This window comes from Tinamus guttatus, unplaced genomic scaffold (genome assembly GCF_059628265.1).
Source record: "Tinamus guttatus ecotype Peru unplaced genomic scaffold, ASM5962826v1 Tinamus_guttatus_pri_ptg000376l, whole genome shotgun sequence".
NCBI lineage: Eukaryota > Metazoa > Chordata > Aves > Tinamiformes > Tinamidae > Tinamus > Tinamus guttatus.
The window spans coordinates 1,359,263-1,373,515 of record NW_028288910.1 but is presented as its reverse complement, the minus strand read 5'-3'; the positions used below and the strand labels follow the sequence as shown (position 1 = coordinate 1,373,515).

The window sequence follows — 14,253 nt, the reverse complement described above, 5'->3', positions numbered from 1 at the left end:
AAATATACAGAAAACAACTCTGCTACTGTATTGAAGCTACAAGCACAACCAATAGCAAAAATACATAACAAAATGTGCAGCAATTAAGTGTTTTCCATTCATAAATGTAGAATTACTCCTACATTTCTTTTCATTCCACTCTGCCCCAAAATGAGCATTCATCATGTTGACAAAGACAGACAACTATCATCATACTCTGTAAAGCGGATGGAAGACAAATCTACGCATTCCGTACAAATTTAGTCTAACTGTACAAATTCCTTGCTGTAGAACCGGAGTCCATGCAGGGAACCATGTGAAACCGACACCTGGTACAGGTCAGACTGGTGACGGTTACACCAACGAGGGCTGTCAGCCCGAGAAGCCTGTGGGCAGCGAGTCCTCCCCGCGGCCCAGCTCCATGGAGCTCCCCGGAGCTGGAAGCCCTGCCCTTAGCAGGACGTCCCCTGCCCTCGGCAGAATTTGCAAGACAACGTTCAAAAGTGATCACTGAAAATGGTTCTCCAAACGGTGGGACTTGGAGAAAACAGGGGAATCCTCCTGCATTCACTGCAACGTTCTGCCCTTGCACACAGGAGTGCTTGACTGTTGAAACAACCTGCGGTACAGTCACAAAATGCTACAAGTGTTTACTGCATGCAAACAATCTCTGGACCGGTTCACTTTACAATTTCTAGATTAAAGTAATGCAGACATAAGAATGGAGCATCGTTTCTATTTACATAAGCTTTAACAGGGTAGGGCACACTGAATCATGATCAAATCACTTGCGTAAAATAGTATTTCTAAATAACTTAAATTCTCAAGACGGTAATTTTTGCTAAAAATCCTTCATTTCACGAAACAGCGTGTAAACATCAAGGTGTGCATTTATACAATCTACAGTCTCAGCAGGAAGTATATCTCGGGCTGCTCGCCGGGCTGCAGCCGGAGCGCGTCGGCGGCGCCGGGGCGCAGCGCGGCGCAGGCGCCCTCGGGCAGCGCGCCCAGGCAGCCGCCGATGTAGGAGCCCGTGGAGTGGCGGAGCGGCGTGCGCGGCGGCGCCGGGGCCTTGCTGCGCAGCACCACGCCGGCCACGCTGCCCGCGGGGGGCAGCCGGTGCCTGCTGGCCTCCTGCCTCTCCTTGGCACGGCTGGCTATGTTCCGCACGCGGCTCTGGCTGCGGGACGACAGCTTCCTGACCAGCGCCTTGGGGCAGTCGTCCTCGACCTGCCCGGGATACAGTGCAGGACAGCTCTCGTCCTGGTCCAGGGATACCAATTTCCGCAGCTGCTCTGTCAGAGCGTCTGTAGAATGTGGTCTCATGTTCTTCATGGCAGCAAGTTTCTTGTCTCTCATGCCAGACGTGATAAAGCTTCTGCTTATGTACTGATACTTACTTTCGAAATTGCAGGAAATATCCTCAGACGTCAAGTCACCCAGACTCTTGGATTTGCAAGGGCTAGTCTGTCTGACGGCTGCAGGAGGCCTGAAGGGCAAAGTGCTCTTTGGTCCAGGCGCGTGTCCATGAAGCTGGGACCCCCGGGACGTACACGATTCATCTTTCTGTGTGTCTGAAGTCTGACGATAACCATGTAAAAAGGCAGCGTTTCCATACGTTGGGAAGGGGAACTGACACCTCGCAGTCCTGAAGTGATTCGAGCAATCCAGGGCAGCAGCACAGAGCTCCTCAACAGTTGTGTTACAGCCAGAGCACCTCTCGCCACCGTGGCTTGGCTCCTGCTTCTGCCTTAGTTTCAAAGGAGAAGCCATCTGGCTCATGTCTTCTCTTCTGTATTCGCACGCCGTTACCAGCAGATCTTGAGAATCCCCGTCTACTTCTACGAGGCTGCTGCTTTCTGAGTTTTCACAAGCGGGAGGGTCAACGAGCGTGTCCTCAAAGACCAGGCTATCGGAAGCAAAAGAACCGGCAGATTCCAGGGTTTCCCAACTTGTGCCACACTTTGTTTTGGGATTTGCATTTAGCAAAGAGAGAGGTTTAGTACAAGCAGAATACGGCAAGTTATTTCCTATGCTGCCTAGCCTTTCTGTGCAAACTAATTCACTGTGGGTGTTACATTCCGAAGCTGGTGCAAGAGATGCCTCATGGATAATCGTGTGCATGGGATACTCGGTAGTCTCCGGGCTGGAGAACACAGCGGTATCCGGAGTTGAGAAAAGAGGGGATCTCCTGGCAGCCAGGCTGCTCCTACACGGAGTGTTCACATGCGGCTGTGCAGCCACCACACTCGGGCTCTGGTTGCTGGTTCCGTGCAGACTGGAGACCACGGTGAGATTAGTTTGGTCGCCTGTGACATCAACCTGCCCGATCAGTGCTGAGACAGAGCTGTCCACCTCACTCGCGTTAATTAAAGAAACTTCATCTATAAGACGAGAAATGTCACTGTCCTGCAGTGCTGAGGTGGAGTGTAAAGCAGGAACAGCAGAGCAGACTGCAGAAGAAATATCTGTCAATGAAAAGGTTGCTACGGTGCTTTTCTGGAGAATGTCATATTTGTGATTTTCCGTATCTCCTACTTTTTGAGAGAAGGAAGTTCCCACCAGTGTTACTTTCTCTTCTTCAGGTAATTTTGTGTCATCCTCCCTCCCATCCTCACAATTTTTGCCTTGTGTTTTTCCTGTGACAAGTTCAACACCGCAGTCCCATCTTAGAGGGGCGGTTTCACCAGAAAGAGGAGCTTCCTGGTGCCCTGTGAGGTGATTTGTTTCAGATATCCCATCTGCAAAAACTACGTGTTTTTCCTGCAGGGATGGTAGTAGAGAAGAGTCAGCTTTACCTTCCATCTGGGGATTCTCCCTTTTCAAGGCAGATGCCAGATTTGAAGCAGTTGCATTTTTCTCAGAATAGGTAAAACCAGAGTCTTTTAAGTTTGCTTCCTTCTCAGTTGTAGCATCACTGTTGGCTAAATTAGATAAGAAACATATTAGTTGCACGCAATATTTTGTGGTGTTTATTAACAAGCATTTTGTCCTTAGACAGACAAATGGAGAATGCAAAATTAGGTACAGTTGTGACAGAACTTAATTATGGGGTTGTGCAGGTTTAATACAAATCATTTGAGTGGATGAATAAATGGGAAAATACAGCTGCGGGCGCTTCACTGAAGCTTCCTTTGAATGCCTATTACATCGAGCACATGATGTAATATTTGTTGCAAACAATGTTAATGAGGTACCAGATCACAGTACGCATGTGGTATTACCTTCGGGTGTGCTCCTATTCAGATTTGTACTATAAAGAAGCATGGCAATAAAGACAGAACAAAAGAGCTCTGTTAAAAAGCAGAACACTGACACAAGACGCATGCTTAAAAGAGCTCTGACAAGAAGCATCAAGTAGATGGACCCCGCCGTACAGTCACTGCATACAGCTATTCTGAATTGCTGCAGTCTAGAGAGTGAACTTTTTAACTTCTACCAACATAGTGCATTCATATGAGAACAAAATTTTGAATTCCATGAAAAATATACATTAGATACATTTTCTCCTCCAAATCATATTAATTCTCCTTATATATCTCATGTTACTTCTCTTTATATACGAACTCCTAGGTCCACAACTCACTCATCACTTTGGTACCTTTTTAATTAAGGACCAAAGAGGTAAATTTGACAGGAGAGACTGTTTCTAACTGTCACTAGGATTCAGGGACCCTGGAAAGGAAAAAGAGAAGCCCTTCTCCCTCACGAGCAGTGCAAGAGAACCCCCTGGTACAGGAAGGGCTGTTTTTAATGAACACGGCATGCCGGGCCGATTTCCAGATTATGGAAAAAGTTCAAGTTTTCCAGTGCAGCTACAGGGCATTTACACAGCTCCCATGTGAGCATGGAACAGCAACAAGTTTCTTTGCAGATTCCTTTCCATCGAGAACAGGAAACAGAAGGCTCATGTCCCACATGGTGCAATTCTAATTAATTAACACATTAGACAAACTCAGCCTTTGCACAAAGGTCTTTGGTGGACAGCCACCCTCGTCCCTTTTCACTGCACCCTGCCATGCACAACGTGCCTTCTGACTCGTTCCTCCCTAGACGAGGAGTCTCCTCGCACTCTCAAATATTTGGGCTTAATTTACTCCCTGAAAATATCCCAGCTCATTCCCATATAGCACAAGGCTGTGCTGTGAGAAGGTCTCCTGGGGCCAGCAGAGACCTCAGGAACAACATCATCTTCACTTCTGACTTCTTTGTGCCTAAGGGGTTTTTTGTGAAGGTTTTCCACTACCAGTGAATACTTGCGACCTTCAAAAAAAGGGGCAGAAATTTCCTCAAAGTGAATTTCCTGCATTCCTATACAGTATCTCTAGGAAAAATCCATCAGAAATGATTACATCCGTAGCTAAGAACAGCTGAGCTGCCCCAGCTTCATTTTTGCAGTTAGCTTCCATTACTAGGAATAACCTTGTTCCTGCCTGTACTTCCGCTGCAGGGTGGTGGGAATAGGGAATGTTCAATTCTGCTGGCTTTGTTTCTCCTCAGCAGCGCTGTCCGGGCGCTCGGCTCCGCCGGCCGGCGCGGCCGCGCTCGGCAGCACGACCCCCTGGCGCCAGCACGCACGGGAGCTCTTGGATTCCAGCAGCTGAGAGCCCTGGAAGAGGGCGGCACTGCCCCCCAGCTCCCAGGCTCTCCCTGTGCTCCCCGGCCTGTCCCGAGGACGTGTCCCAACGGGAGGGCCTCGGGAAACGCCGTTCCGTCAGAGCCGGGCGGGATCCCGGGCTGCTGGAACACACTGCTCCGCAAAGCACGAGCACCAACGATAGGGATGGCCAAAGGCCAAGCAGGTCCAACCCGCCCCCAGGGCACTAGCGAGGCCCACGCAGCTGCAGCCACCACATCACAGCTCCCAGACCTTTTAAATGCTCAGTACATTAGGCAGGTCATGGCAACACAATGCAGCTGTGCTACAGTCACAGGAATGGCTGCAAAGTATTGGATTTCCAAACCCAGACTACTGCTGCTAGAGAACTTAGAAGCTAGAAACTAGAAAAAAAAAATGTTATTTTTAGTAGTAAATTGTTTTGTGTATAAACAATACAAGACTCAGACTGTTTCCTAACACACGCTTTTCGTATAGTCAAGGTTATTTAATCTGATTACTTTAACAGGACGAAGTCAAGACTGCTAGATCCAGAGTGTGACCTCCTTTTGCCTCTGCTTGCAGGGGCTGCCCCGCGGCACCCGCTGCGCGCTGGCCTTCCCCTTGGGCCGGAGGGCACGACCGCGCCGAGGAACGCAGCAAACCGGGCAGCGGGGCTGGACGTTGCTCTTAGAACACAAAAAGCAGCTTGACAAACGTCCTATTAAGAGCACTTTCCCAAATTATTATTATTATTATTTCCCAACTCTTTAGGCAACCAGTTTGAGGTGACCTAGAAATGCATGCAAACTGATAAAATACTACATTCTAAAGCACAACATTTTGCCCAGCAACAACCTGCGCGTAAGGGCTGCACAACCAAGCTTTTTAACAGACTATTTCAATTAGTTAAACAAAAAGCAATTTTACCAGATGCATTTTCTTTTCCTGCGGCATCTTGCACAGCTTCCCCCTCTGCGCACGGCAGTCCTACGAGCAGATACTTGTCCACGGGCATGGAAGCAGGCCGTGCCTGCACGCTCCGCGCCGTCCGCCTCACCACTCCGTCTCCGTCCCGCAGGTCGGCGGGCTCGGAGGCGCTGTCTTTAATTTCGATGCCTTCCACGCCCCCCATCTTACTTTTCTTCCTGCCTTTGGCCGGCGCGCTGGCCGTGCGCCGGAGGATGCGATCGCCCAGGGATCTCTTCCGCACATAGTGCCCGGCGCTCTCGGCAGAGCTGTGCTTGGGGGTCTTGTTAAACAGCCCTCTGAGCCCTATCAGCTGCTTGTTCTGAAAGGACAAGAATAACTAGTGTCAGGTGAGTTCAGACTGTTACATAAAGAAGGCAATGAAAAGGGCTGCCGCTGTTAATGAATGATGACGACAAAATTAAAACGCAGCAAAGCAAAAAGTCACACCAAGCAATTCACATGTGCTCTGACCAAGGAGCTATCAGCACAGGCCTCCATGAATTCATGCATGTCTTTTCTCCTCATTAGGATGGCAGCCTGCCACCATTGCAAGGGAGGTTTCCTGGAAGTCTCCTAATCAGAGATGACAAGACTGCAGGAAGTGCACTGCAGTGACAGGGACACATTAACTTGGAATTTTATGCAGGGGCTTCATCAAAGCAATATCCAAATGCTTCAGTCCGCATGAAAATGATGTAGCTTGGTAGTTACAGGCCATGCAATCAGGAACCGTTTGCAGCTCTGTGCCTGGCAAGTGCAAAGCGCATGCGAAGGAGGGCTACCTTTGTGGCTCCTAGAAAGTGCAATATTGTGTAACTGGGATTGAGGATTAAAGGGCTCCACTGAAAGGGAAAAAATGCAAATATGTTTGGCTGATGTTTTCAAGACTGTGATACAAGCAACAAGGTAACAGAACATCAGTTGTAAACATAACCCTGTAGAGCAAAACCACTTACAACTGTTTACTGGTCTTGCATTAGCCTCTCTCAAAGAAATTTGACCTGCAATCTTCAGCTACAAGGATGCAAAAGTACATTCAGCCTCTTTTATACCTTGGAAACACGGTCAGATAGCTCCCCATTAGATCAATGGACTCAATTATACAGAAGAGATCAGATCTTTTTTGATTTTCTGCTATCATCATCACTCATCTTTAATATGAAGCTGCTCGGCTTTCCTGACTAGATTTCCTCTTTGAAGAGCACGTGAGGAAAGAGCAACAGCCAAACAGGCCTCCTTAGAGACTATCACCAAAATGGCACGAGATTTCACACATCACATATATTGCAAATGTATTCCATGCTGTTTATTTTTAACATGGATGTAGTATGTACTTTTACAGTACATGGATGTACTTTTAACATGGATGCAGAGCAGACAAAAAGCTGGTGGCCAGGGCTAATTTTAACAAGACTTTCTCTGTATCAGCTCTCAGAATGGAGAAAGACTGAGACTAACCATTTCCTTCACCTCTGCTCTTAAAAAAAAAAACAAAAAAACAAAAAAAAACAAAAAAAACGTTATTTAAAAAAAAAATCACTGCAAAGGTCCATTTTATTTTATCAGGCTGTTGAACTGGATTAACATATCTGTGCTGGTTAGCTTTTTGACCTCTTGTAAACTTTCATGAAAGTAGTTAAAACAGAAAGACAGGGGAAAAGGCACTGTGTTTTCGTTGTAAAATTTTATAGAAAAGTTTTAAAATCAATAGTCTTGCAGAATAGCAGCAACATTATACATACTACAGCCTGAGGGATTTCAGAGAGATTACCAGTTAAAAATAACTTGTCAAGTACCAGGTCCTGGTGCTGTTACAGCTCTGAACCGTTACTTCTGAAGTAAAATTAATTAAAAATTAAGCCTATAAGAGGGCACTTCAACTAGATGTGGGATGAGTATTAGGTGGCATCAGCAAGTAGATTGATAAATACGCATGCTAAAACTAGTACAGGGGAGTGTTATGCTTTGAAGCTGATTGCCTGTCAAGAAAAACAAAAAACCAGCCCATATTTTACCAGCTCTGCTTCCTGAGCACACAGACGGGTCTGCCCTGCGATCCCAGAGTCTCAGAGACACCAATGTGCTCCTGGACACACGTCCCGCTCGCGCTCCGCGGGAGGAGCGGTTGGCTTCCCCGAGCACGGCAGACACGTGTCTGCTATACAGGGAACAGTGTCAACAGAGCCATCGAGTTCAGGGCAATAGGGAATAAGACTTGACATCTTTACACTGTTGCATGCTCTGAATAATTTGTTTCCACTTTAGTTCTAATTAGTGCCAGAGGAAGTTAGACACTGCTGACCCAGTCTACAAAACAGCACACACCTAGACGGCAAGAGTCACTTAGAAACACCTCAAAAGGGCACTGAGGTTCTGTGGGGCATTTTAATCCATGTCTGCCAGAATACTAACACAAAAAAAGGTAAAGGATGTACCTTCCTAGGGGTACCTACCTTTCCATAGATCTCATTAATGGTTATGTGAACAAATATGGATGCTTCTGTCTGCCCGTCTAAATACACATGACGATAACCTAGCAAAATAAAGAAACAACTACAGTTAACCAGCAGTATTCATTGTATGGACAACTGGCAAGGACTATTAAAAAAGCATGATATATACGGCAATATCTGCTGTTTTTAATAAAAGCTACTATCTTCCATCTTGACAGGCTTTCCAAGCCCCCCAGTATAAATTGCATCCAAGTTGCAAATAAGATGAAAGCTGAGATTTCTGCAAGTACACCCAGATCTGCTTGAAATAAGAGACAGGGCTCCCCCCAGAGACCCCAGGTGAAACATCCGAGCTCACACACGCAGTCTCAGAGAGGCAATATCCTGTTTGCATGGCTAGTCCTGCACTTCAAACTCCAAAGCATCTGACTCCAGCCGGATCTCAGAGTCAAGGAAAACAAGCAGCACTAACCAGGCACAAGGCTGCTGAAGGCCAAAGTTCTCTGTCCAACGAAGTCCCGCCCGATAGGGTCGTGGTCCCAAACAAGAAATCGAACCAAAGCTATTTCAGGCATGTGGATGGTAAAGGTGAGCGTTTCCTCCCACACAGGATTAAACCCTGGGCAACAAACAACAGAAATTCTGAGACGCAGCCACAGCACCATTAGCCTCAGTTTGCATGATGCATGGCAAGAGAAACATAAAGCAACCAAACAAACCAAACCAAATAAACCCAATACTCACTGGCTACCACTCATCTAGACTTAGCATCTCTCAACCTCCACAATAAACTCTCATTTTTAATTACGTGTATTTCCTAGACAGCCTTTATAAACAAAATGCTTCTGGCTGGGGAGCTGGCAGGGATAGCAAGGCCAGCTGCTGCTTTGTAGAATTATGGCAGACTAAAGATAGACCAAAATGAAGAGGTTCTCATCGTCCCCGGCGGTACCGCAGCTGCCGTGAGAACCGACAGCCCCTGCTAGACCAGGCTGTTCACCTCGGGTCTTTTTCATCTCGCTTCCACCAAGGCTGGTATGGCAGACAAACTGCAGCGTCTCTTTTCATTTCACTTGATATTATACAGGTATTTCATATTCAGAAATACTTGCAACTTCTGCATAAAGGACAGCTATGAAGAAAGACACTGCGGTGAGCAGTTCTCTTCTTTCACCTCTCACTTCTTTCTCTCTACACCAGAAACTCTACCTCAAAAGCAGAAAGCCAATTATTTGGTCTCATGGGTTAATAAGATTTGCAGTTGAGAAAGTAATAAAGCAGATTAATTTGTAATGACTTCATACTTTACTCTAAGAGGAGAAAGTCAGCTAGATTATCTTACCATTGTCGTCAACCACCCTTGTCTGATCTTTACAGCAGTCAACAGGTAAACCAATAATTTCCACCTCGACAAAGGGATCTATTATCTATTAGAAAAAAAATTAAAAACAATCTAGTGATACAAATGAAGGTCAATTTTTAATGAAATGCAAGTGCAGAAAAGTCATTTACATTCAAAAATCCTTTGCTTATCACATACTTTTCAAGCAGCACAATCACATGAAGTGGCCTTATTGACTGTAGGTTGGTACGATGGATGCTCAGCAATGAGTAATTCCCCCCTTCCCTCTCACTAAGAAACAAGAAATTAATTCCTAAACATCATGTGAAGGATACAGCCTTCATCAGAAAATGTAGTACTTAATGACCAAATACTTGACAATATGTTTCAAATCTTGACAAATTATTGGTGTATTTAAATGAGGAGAAAGTTCTAGTCACACAATGTCATATCGCTCCAGGACTTCTCACGGAAGCACCTGTTGGGATCACACCATTTTACCTCTCCTCTGTCTCCTAACATCGAGTCGGGAGGCTTAGGTAATTGCTGCCCACTGATGATTTTCAGAATGAGCTGCTTTTTAGGACTGGCAGGAAGTGGATCAGCAGAGTAGGGGTTGAAGGTACCTAAAAATTAACAAGGAATGAGAAAAAAGGGAAGAAAAATATACACAGAACAGATCTACAAAAGATCTACAAAACAAAGATACATCCAGACATAGGGGAGCGAATTAGACTACAGAGGACTTTATTAATGAACTGTTCAATTCCGTTCTTGTTTCTTACAACCATTTCTGAGCTGAGCAGCCCTTGCTCATATGATTACAAGAGAGTAAGGATCCATACAGCAGGTGAGTTTTACAAGATTAGGACAAGATTAGCAACACTGCTGTAATGTGCTTTGTGGTCTCATCACAAAGATTACTTACAGATATAGGGACACAATCAGATCCCAAATTCTCAAACAAATGGAAGGATGTTTATTCTGACACGTGAAGTCAGTGGCAACTTATCACGAAGACATTTTCACCTTGACACTTACAGTGACAAATGCACTGTGGGCCATGACCTTCGCTGGACATTACCTTTGCACATCTGCTGAGGTTTGAGGACGTAACCGCAGTTGCCGTTGACCCTAAATTTTGCTTCATTTATTTGCATCATGCGTCCTTCGGACTGGTAGTTCAGCGCCACTGTTGAACAAGAAGATTCAGGCATTGCTGACAAAGATAACAGCAACTTTGCAGAAGGAAAGGGACAAATGACACTCGTGCAGCACCTACCTAACTGGCAGCCAGCATTCCAGTATGGTATAGGATTGAAATTGCTGGAGTCAATCCGGTATGCAGATGGATACACCCTTGTAAGCTGCTTCTGGTTGTAAAGCATAAACTGTTCCGCTTTCTGCTGCACTGCTTGGTGGGCTCTTGTTTCACTGAATGATAGCACATTCCCTGTTGTTCCTGTATATATTGTTAAATGAGCAAAGTTAAAAAGCAATCCCAGGGGATGAAGACCTGCACTCAGACCTCAGCTATATGGGGATCAATCAAGGAGAACATTAATTGATTTGAAAAGAATTCATCCAAATTTACACTGATGGATTAGCTTCTCACATGGAAACCCTGTACGATGTGTGAGCAAAGCTTTCCCTCCCAGGATCCTCCTCTGCTCTATCCTTAAGTTTTCAGACTTAATAGGAAAACTGAGCAAGAGCTCATGCTAGTTGCTATAGCCATTTCTGAAACTCTACGAGATCATAATTCTCCTGGGATTTATTGCATTCAGTTTCTCCACAGTACTTTCACCCTTCTCTATTTCTGCCTTTAGTCCCTGGCAGATTTTAGTTCCAGTGCAGTAGCAGAATTTCTTACAGCTTGTTCACGTATTTTTGGCAACCTTTCCATCAAATTCCTCTGCAACTCTCTCAGTTTCCATTTTGCCTCTTTAACATGTTCAGCAGAACTACTTGAAATATTCTGAGCTGGGACCGCATCTATTACAATTCAAACCTACTGGATTATCAGTTTTAAATAACAGTTAGTTATGTTAAAACATGATTACGCATCCCTTAAAACTGTTAAACCAGGAAAAAAACACTCCTGAAAAAGCCTCAATTTTAAAACTGCTGCTAAGACATGAGTATCAGGAGAAATTCAGAGAAAGGGTATTTCTTGGGAAATAAAAGGTGGTGCTTTATTCTTTTCTCCATAGTTAGCTAAAGGGGAGAGGTAGTAGTCAGAGGTTTTTGCCAAAAAGGCAAAAAAACTTCAAAGCACAACCATGTTTCCTGTCAGAACATGTAACCAAACAGGAAAGACAGAACTCTCCACCAGCAGCCTTACCATCATCCACGATGTCCTGGGCTGCCACGGAGTTGGTATACACTACCAGGTCAGACAGCGCTCGGCACAGCTTCACAGTTTTCCTCCGACGAGCCAGTCTGCTGTGCAACAATTATGATATAAAACAAAGGCAGAAGGTTTCAATACTTGGAGCATAATTCATTTCCTTCATTCCCTTTTCTATTCTTTTCACCATTAAGGAAATAAACAGCTATACAACTCCGACTGAAAAGCAAGTCTAATAAACGGGGAACCTCATTGAGTAAAACTCTCTACAGAGAATTCTGAGCAATCTGAGATGACTGTTACCCTTGTACCTCAATCCACACATCCACAGGCATAAGATTTTTTATTAAAAATATAATGAAATAGCAGCATCATGGCTCTCCCAGACCAAAACAAAGCAGACAGCTTTGAGCTGCATTTGAAAAAGGAACATTTTAGTGACAACAGACGCATTCTCGCTGGTGCTTTTTTGATTCTTTACAGCATTCTCGGATGTAATAAAGCTGGTTGGGCTGTGATGCACTCTTATTTAGCCTAAACAGTTTTCTCTGAGCACTATTTACCACATATAAAATGTAACCTGGCATTATTCCATTAGAAAAGTATTACCAGTGCATTTCCTCTCAGCTGAGGATTAATTGCTATCTGCAATCTGCGAGATCCTACAGAACCAAAATACTGGGGTACTGCAATAACAGCAAAATACACCTCAAAATACACCTCAAGGGTGGTGTCATCAGCAACTGCTCTTTAGAACAGGCTTCCCTGAAGCATTGACAAAGCAGCAGCACCATCCACAGGAGCAACGTGCTCCCAGTTCGAATGGAGCTGTGAGGCCATCACGTTCCATAGCGCACCTGTGAAGCTGTCCTGTTTCCTTTCCTGAAGGATTTTGCTGGCTTTCCTCATCGTCAGACGTACTTTGGGATTTGGATCTTGCCTTCACAGCTCTCTGTTAGGGGAGAAGCAGAGAGCTCTGTCAGTGCACGGGGCTCCTGGAGGGTGGCAGGGCTGTGTGCTGCAGCACAGGGCTGCCTTCACAACGCTCAAAACACTCTCTGGACAGAATTCTCCAGCATCTTTAATTTTTTTTCCATTGTGCTCTGAGCCACACACATGAGCAATCAAATTATTCTAATTTATTACAGCATACAGTGAAGCTATTAGCTACATTAAAAAGATTAAAATTTTAAAAGCACCTCCTTTTCCATAAGCAGCTATTCTTTGATACATCTCATATTTCAACATTACTGTTTTGTAACACTGTAACTGTAGTTCAAAGAGTTTCTTTAATTCCCTTCTCATCAAGAGGTAGTATAATTGAGAACTCCTTGTTCTTCTGCTCATATGGCCAGATAATAATTGAGCACAGATTTCATATCTCCTGCTGTGATACACCAGTGATGCACATAATTTATTTTATAATTTAGTTTATAGTCTAATTTGCTGTGTTCAGTGCTGAAATAAGAGTTGACTATTCTGGCAATCACATGTATTGTTCAGTGTTGGGAATCTGAAGGTCTGGATTGCAGAAAATTTGTTCAGTGAACCTGCAGGAATTGGGAAAGGGAAAAGGGGGGGAAAAAGGAAGAAAGGGAAAAAGGAAAAAAAAAAGAAATGCTCTGCCTTTTTTTCAACAGAGAGATGAAATCAATGGGTCTTTTCATTGCCTATATCCAATTAGAATAATTTGTTGAAATAATTAAGTTATCGGCACGCTTTCCAGCTTATTGTTCACCTTTTTGTTTCCTGAAAATCAGGGGTCATGAACATGTGCGTTTGGCTAAAGCCCCTGAAAGAAATATAATCACTTCAAACTGATGTAAGCTTCTAATGCAAGCACAGCTATGGCTCTTGGTACCATTGCCTTACAGAAATTTTGGTGGCTCCTAGCTGGCTCCAGAGCAGACGAGCAGGCGGGCAGATTAAATTCTGTAATGTATTCTGTAATAGCCATTTTTCCTTAAACTGCCCTGCAGAGTTTCAGCTCCGTAGTGCACGTGGCTGCAGCTTCCCTCGTGGATGGCTCTGAGGAGGAACACAGGCTGCGGACGGCACCTTCCCCCTCTCCCTCCCTGTGAGGGAGGCTGCAGCCCTGTCTCTCAGACCTTTTCCATGATCAGCCTCCCAGTTCGTTTATTTACTTGCTCTCTGCTCTGGGAGGAAGGAAGCTTTTAGCTGTGGCAGCTCACATGGGGCTGCACAATCCCCAGAGCCAACCTGTAAGACAAGTGGGAATAAGGGAGGCAGATGACAGGAACCTATTTGTCAGGATATGGGAATGAGAAGGAACATAGGCGTGCTGTCCCTTCGGATGGCTGTTACCATCCAGCTGGCACAGCTGCAATGCAAAACTCCATACTCATTTAAATTACATTAGCTCTTGCTTGGGTCAGCAGAGCCACCGCAGCAAAGAGGCAGTGGAGTGGACAAGCTGCTTGGCAGCGAGGCAAGGACACAACTAGGAAGGCAAAGCCATGAGGAGACCAGAAGAGTAAGCGCTTCCACAGAGCACCAAGTGTGGCACCCAGCTCCACTGCCCAATTACAGCAGCTCAGAA

At 45.1% G+C, this 14,253-nt stretch overlaps 1 protein-coding gene across 2 annotated transcripts in view; it reads right to left on the bottom strand.

Moving 5' to 3' along the window:
* Window positions 1–879: 879 nt before the first annotated feature.
* PLCH1 (phospholipase C eta 1) overlaps window positions 880–14,253 on the bottom strand; it is a 36,783-nt gene continuing 23,409 nt past the window's right edge. The window contains exons 12-22 of one of the 2 annotated variants that reach the window (XM_088530492.1): window positions 12,551–12,645; window positions 11,688–11,788; window positions 10,626–10,805; window positions 10,428–10,535; window positions 9,845–9,969; window positions 9,344–9,428; window positions 8,474–8,620; window positions 8,002–8,081; window positions 6,331–6,390; window positions 5,507–5,867; window positions 880–2,903 (exon numbers count right to left, since the gene is read on the bottom strand). In XM_088530492.1, the coding sequence (XP_088386618.1) occupies window positions 880–2,903; window positions 5,507–5,867; window positions 6,331–6,390; window positions 8,002–8,081; window positions 8,474–8,620; window positions 9,344–9,428; window positions 9,845–9,969; window positions 10,428–10,535; window positions 10,626–10,805; window positions 11,688–11,788; window positions 12,551–12,645 (3,366 nt within the window). The remainder of the gene's footprint in view (window positions 2,904–5,506; window positions 5,868–6,330; window positions 6,391–8,001; window positions 8,082–8,473; window positions 8,621–9,343; window positions 9,429–9,844; window positions 9,970–10,427; window positions 10,536–10,625; window positions 10,806–11,687; window positions 11,789–12,550; window positions 12,646–14,253) is intronic. The other variant, XM_088530493.1, reaches the window with a different exon arrangement.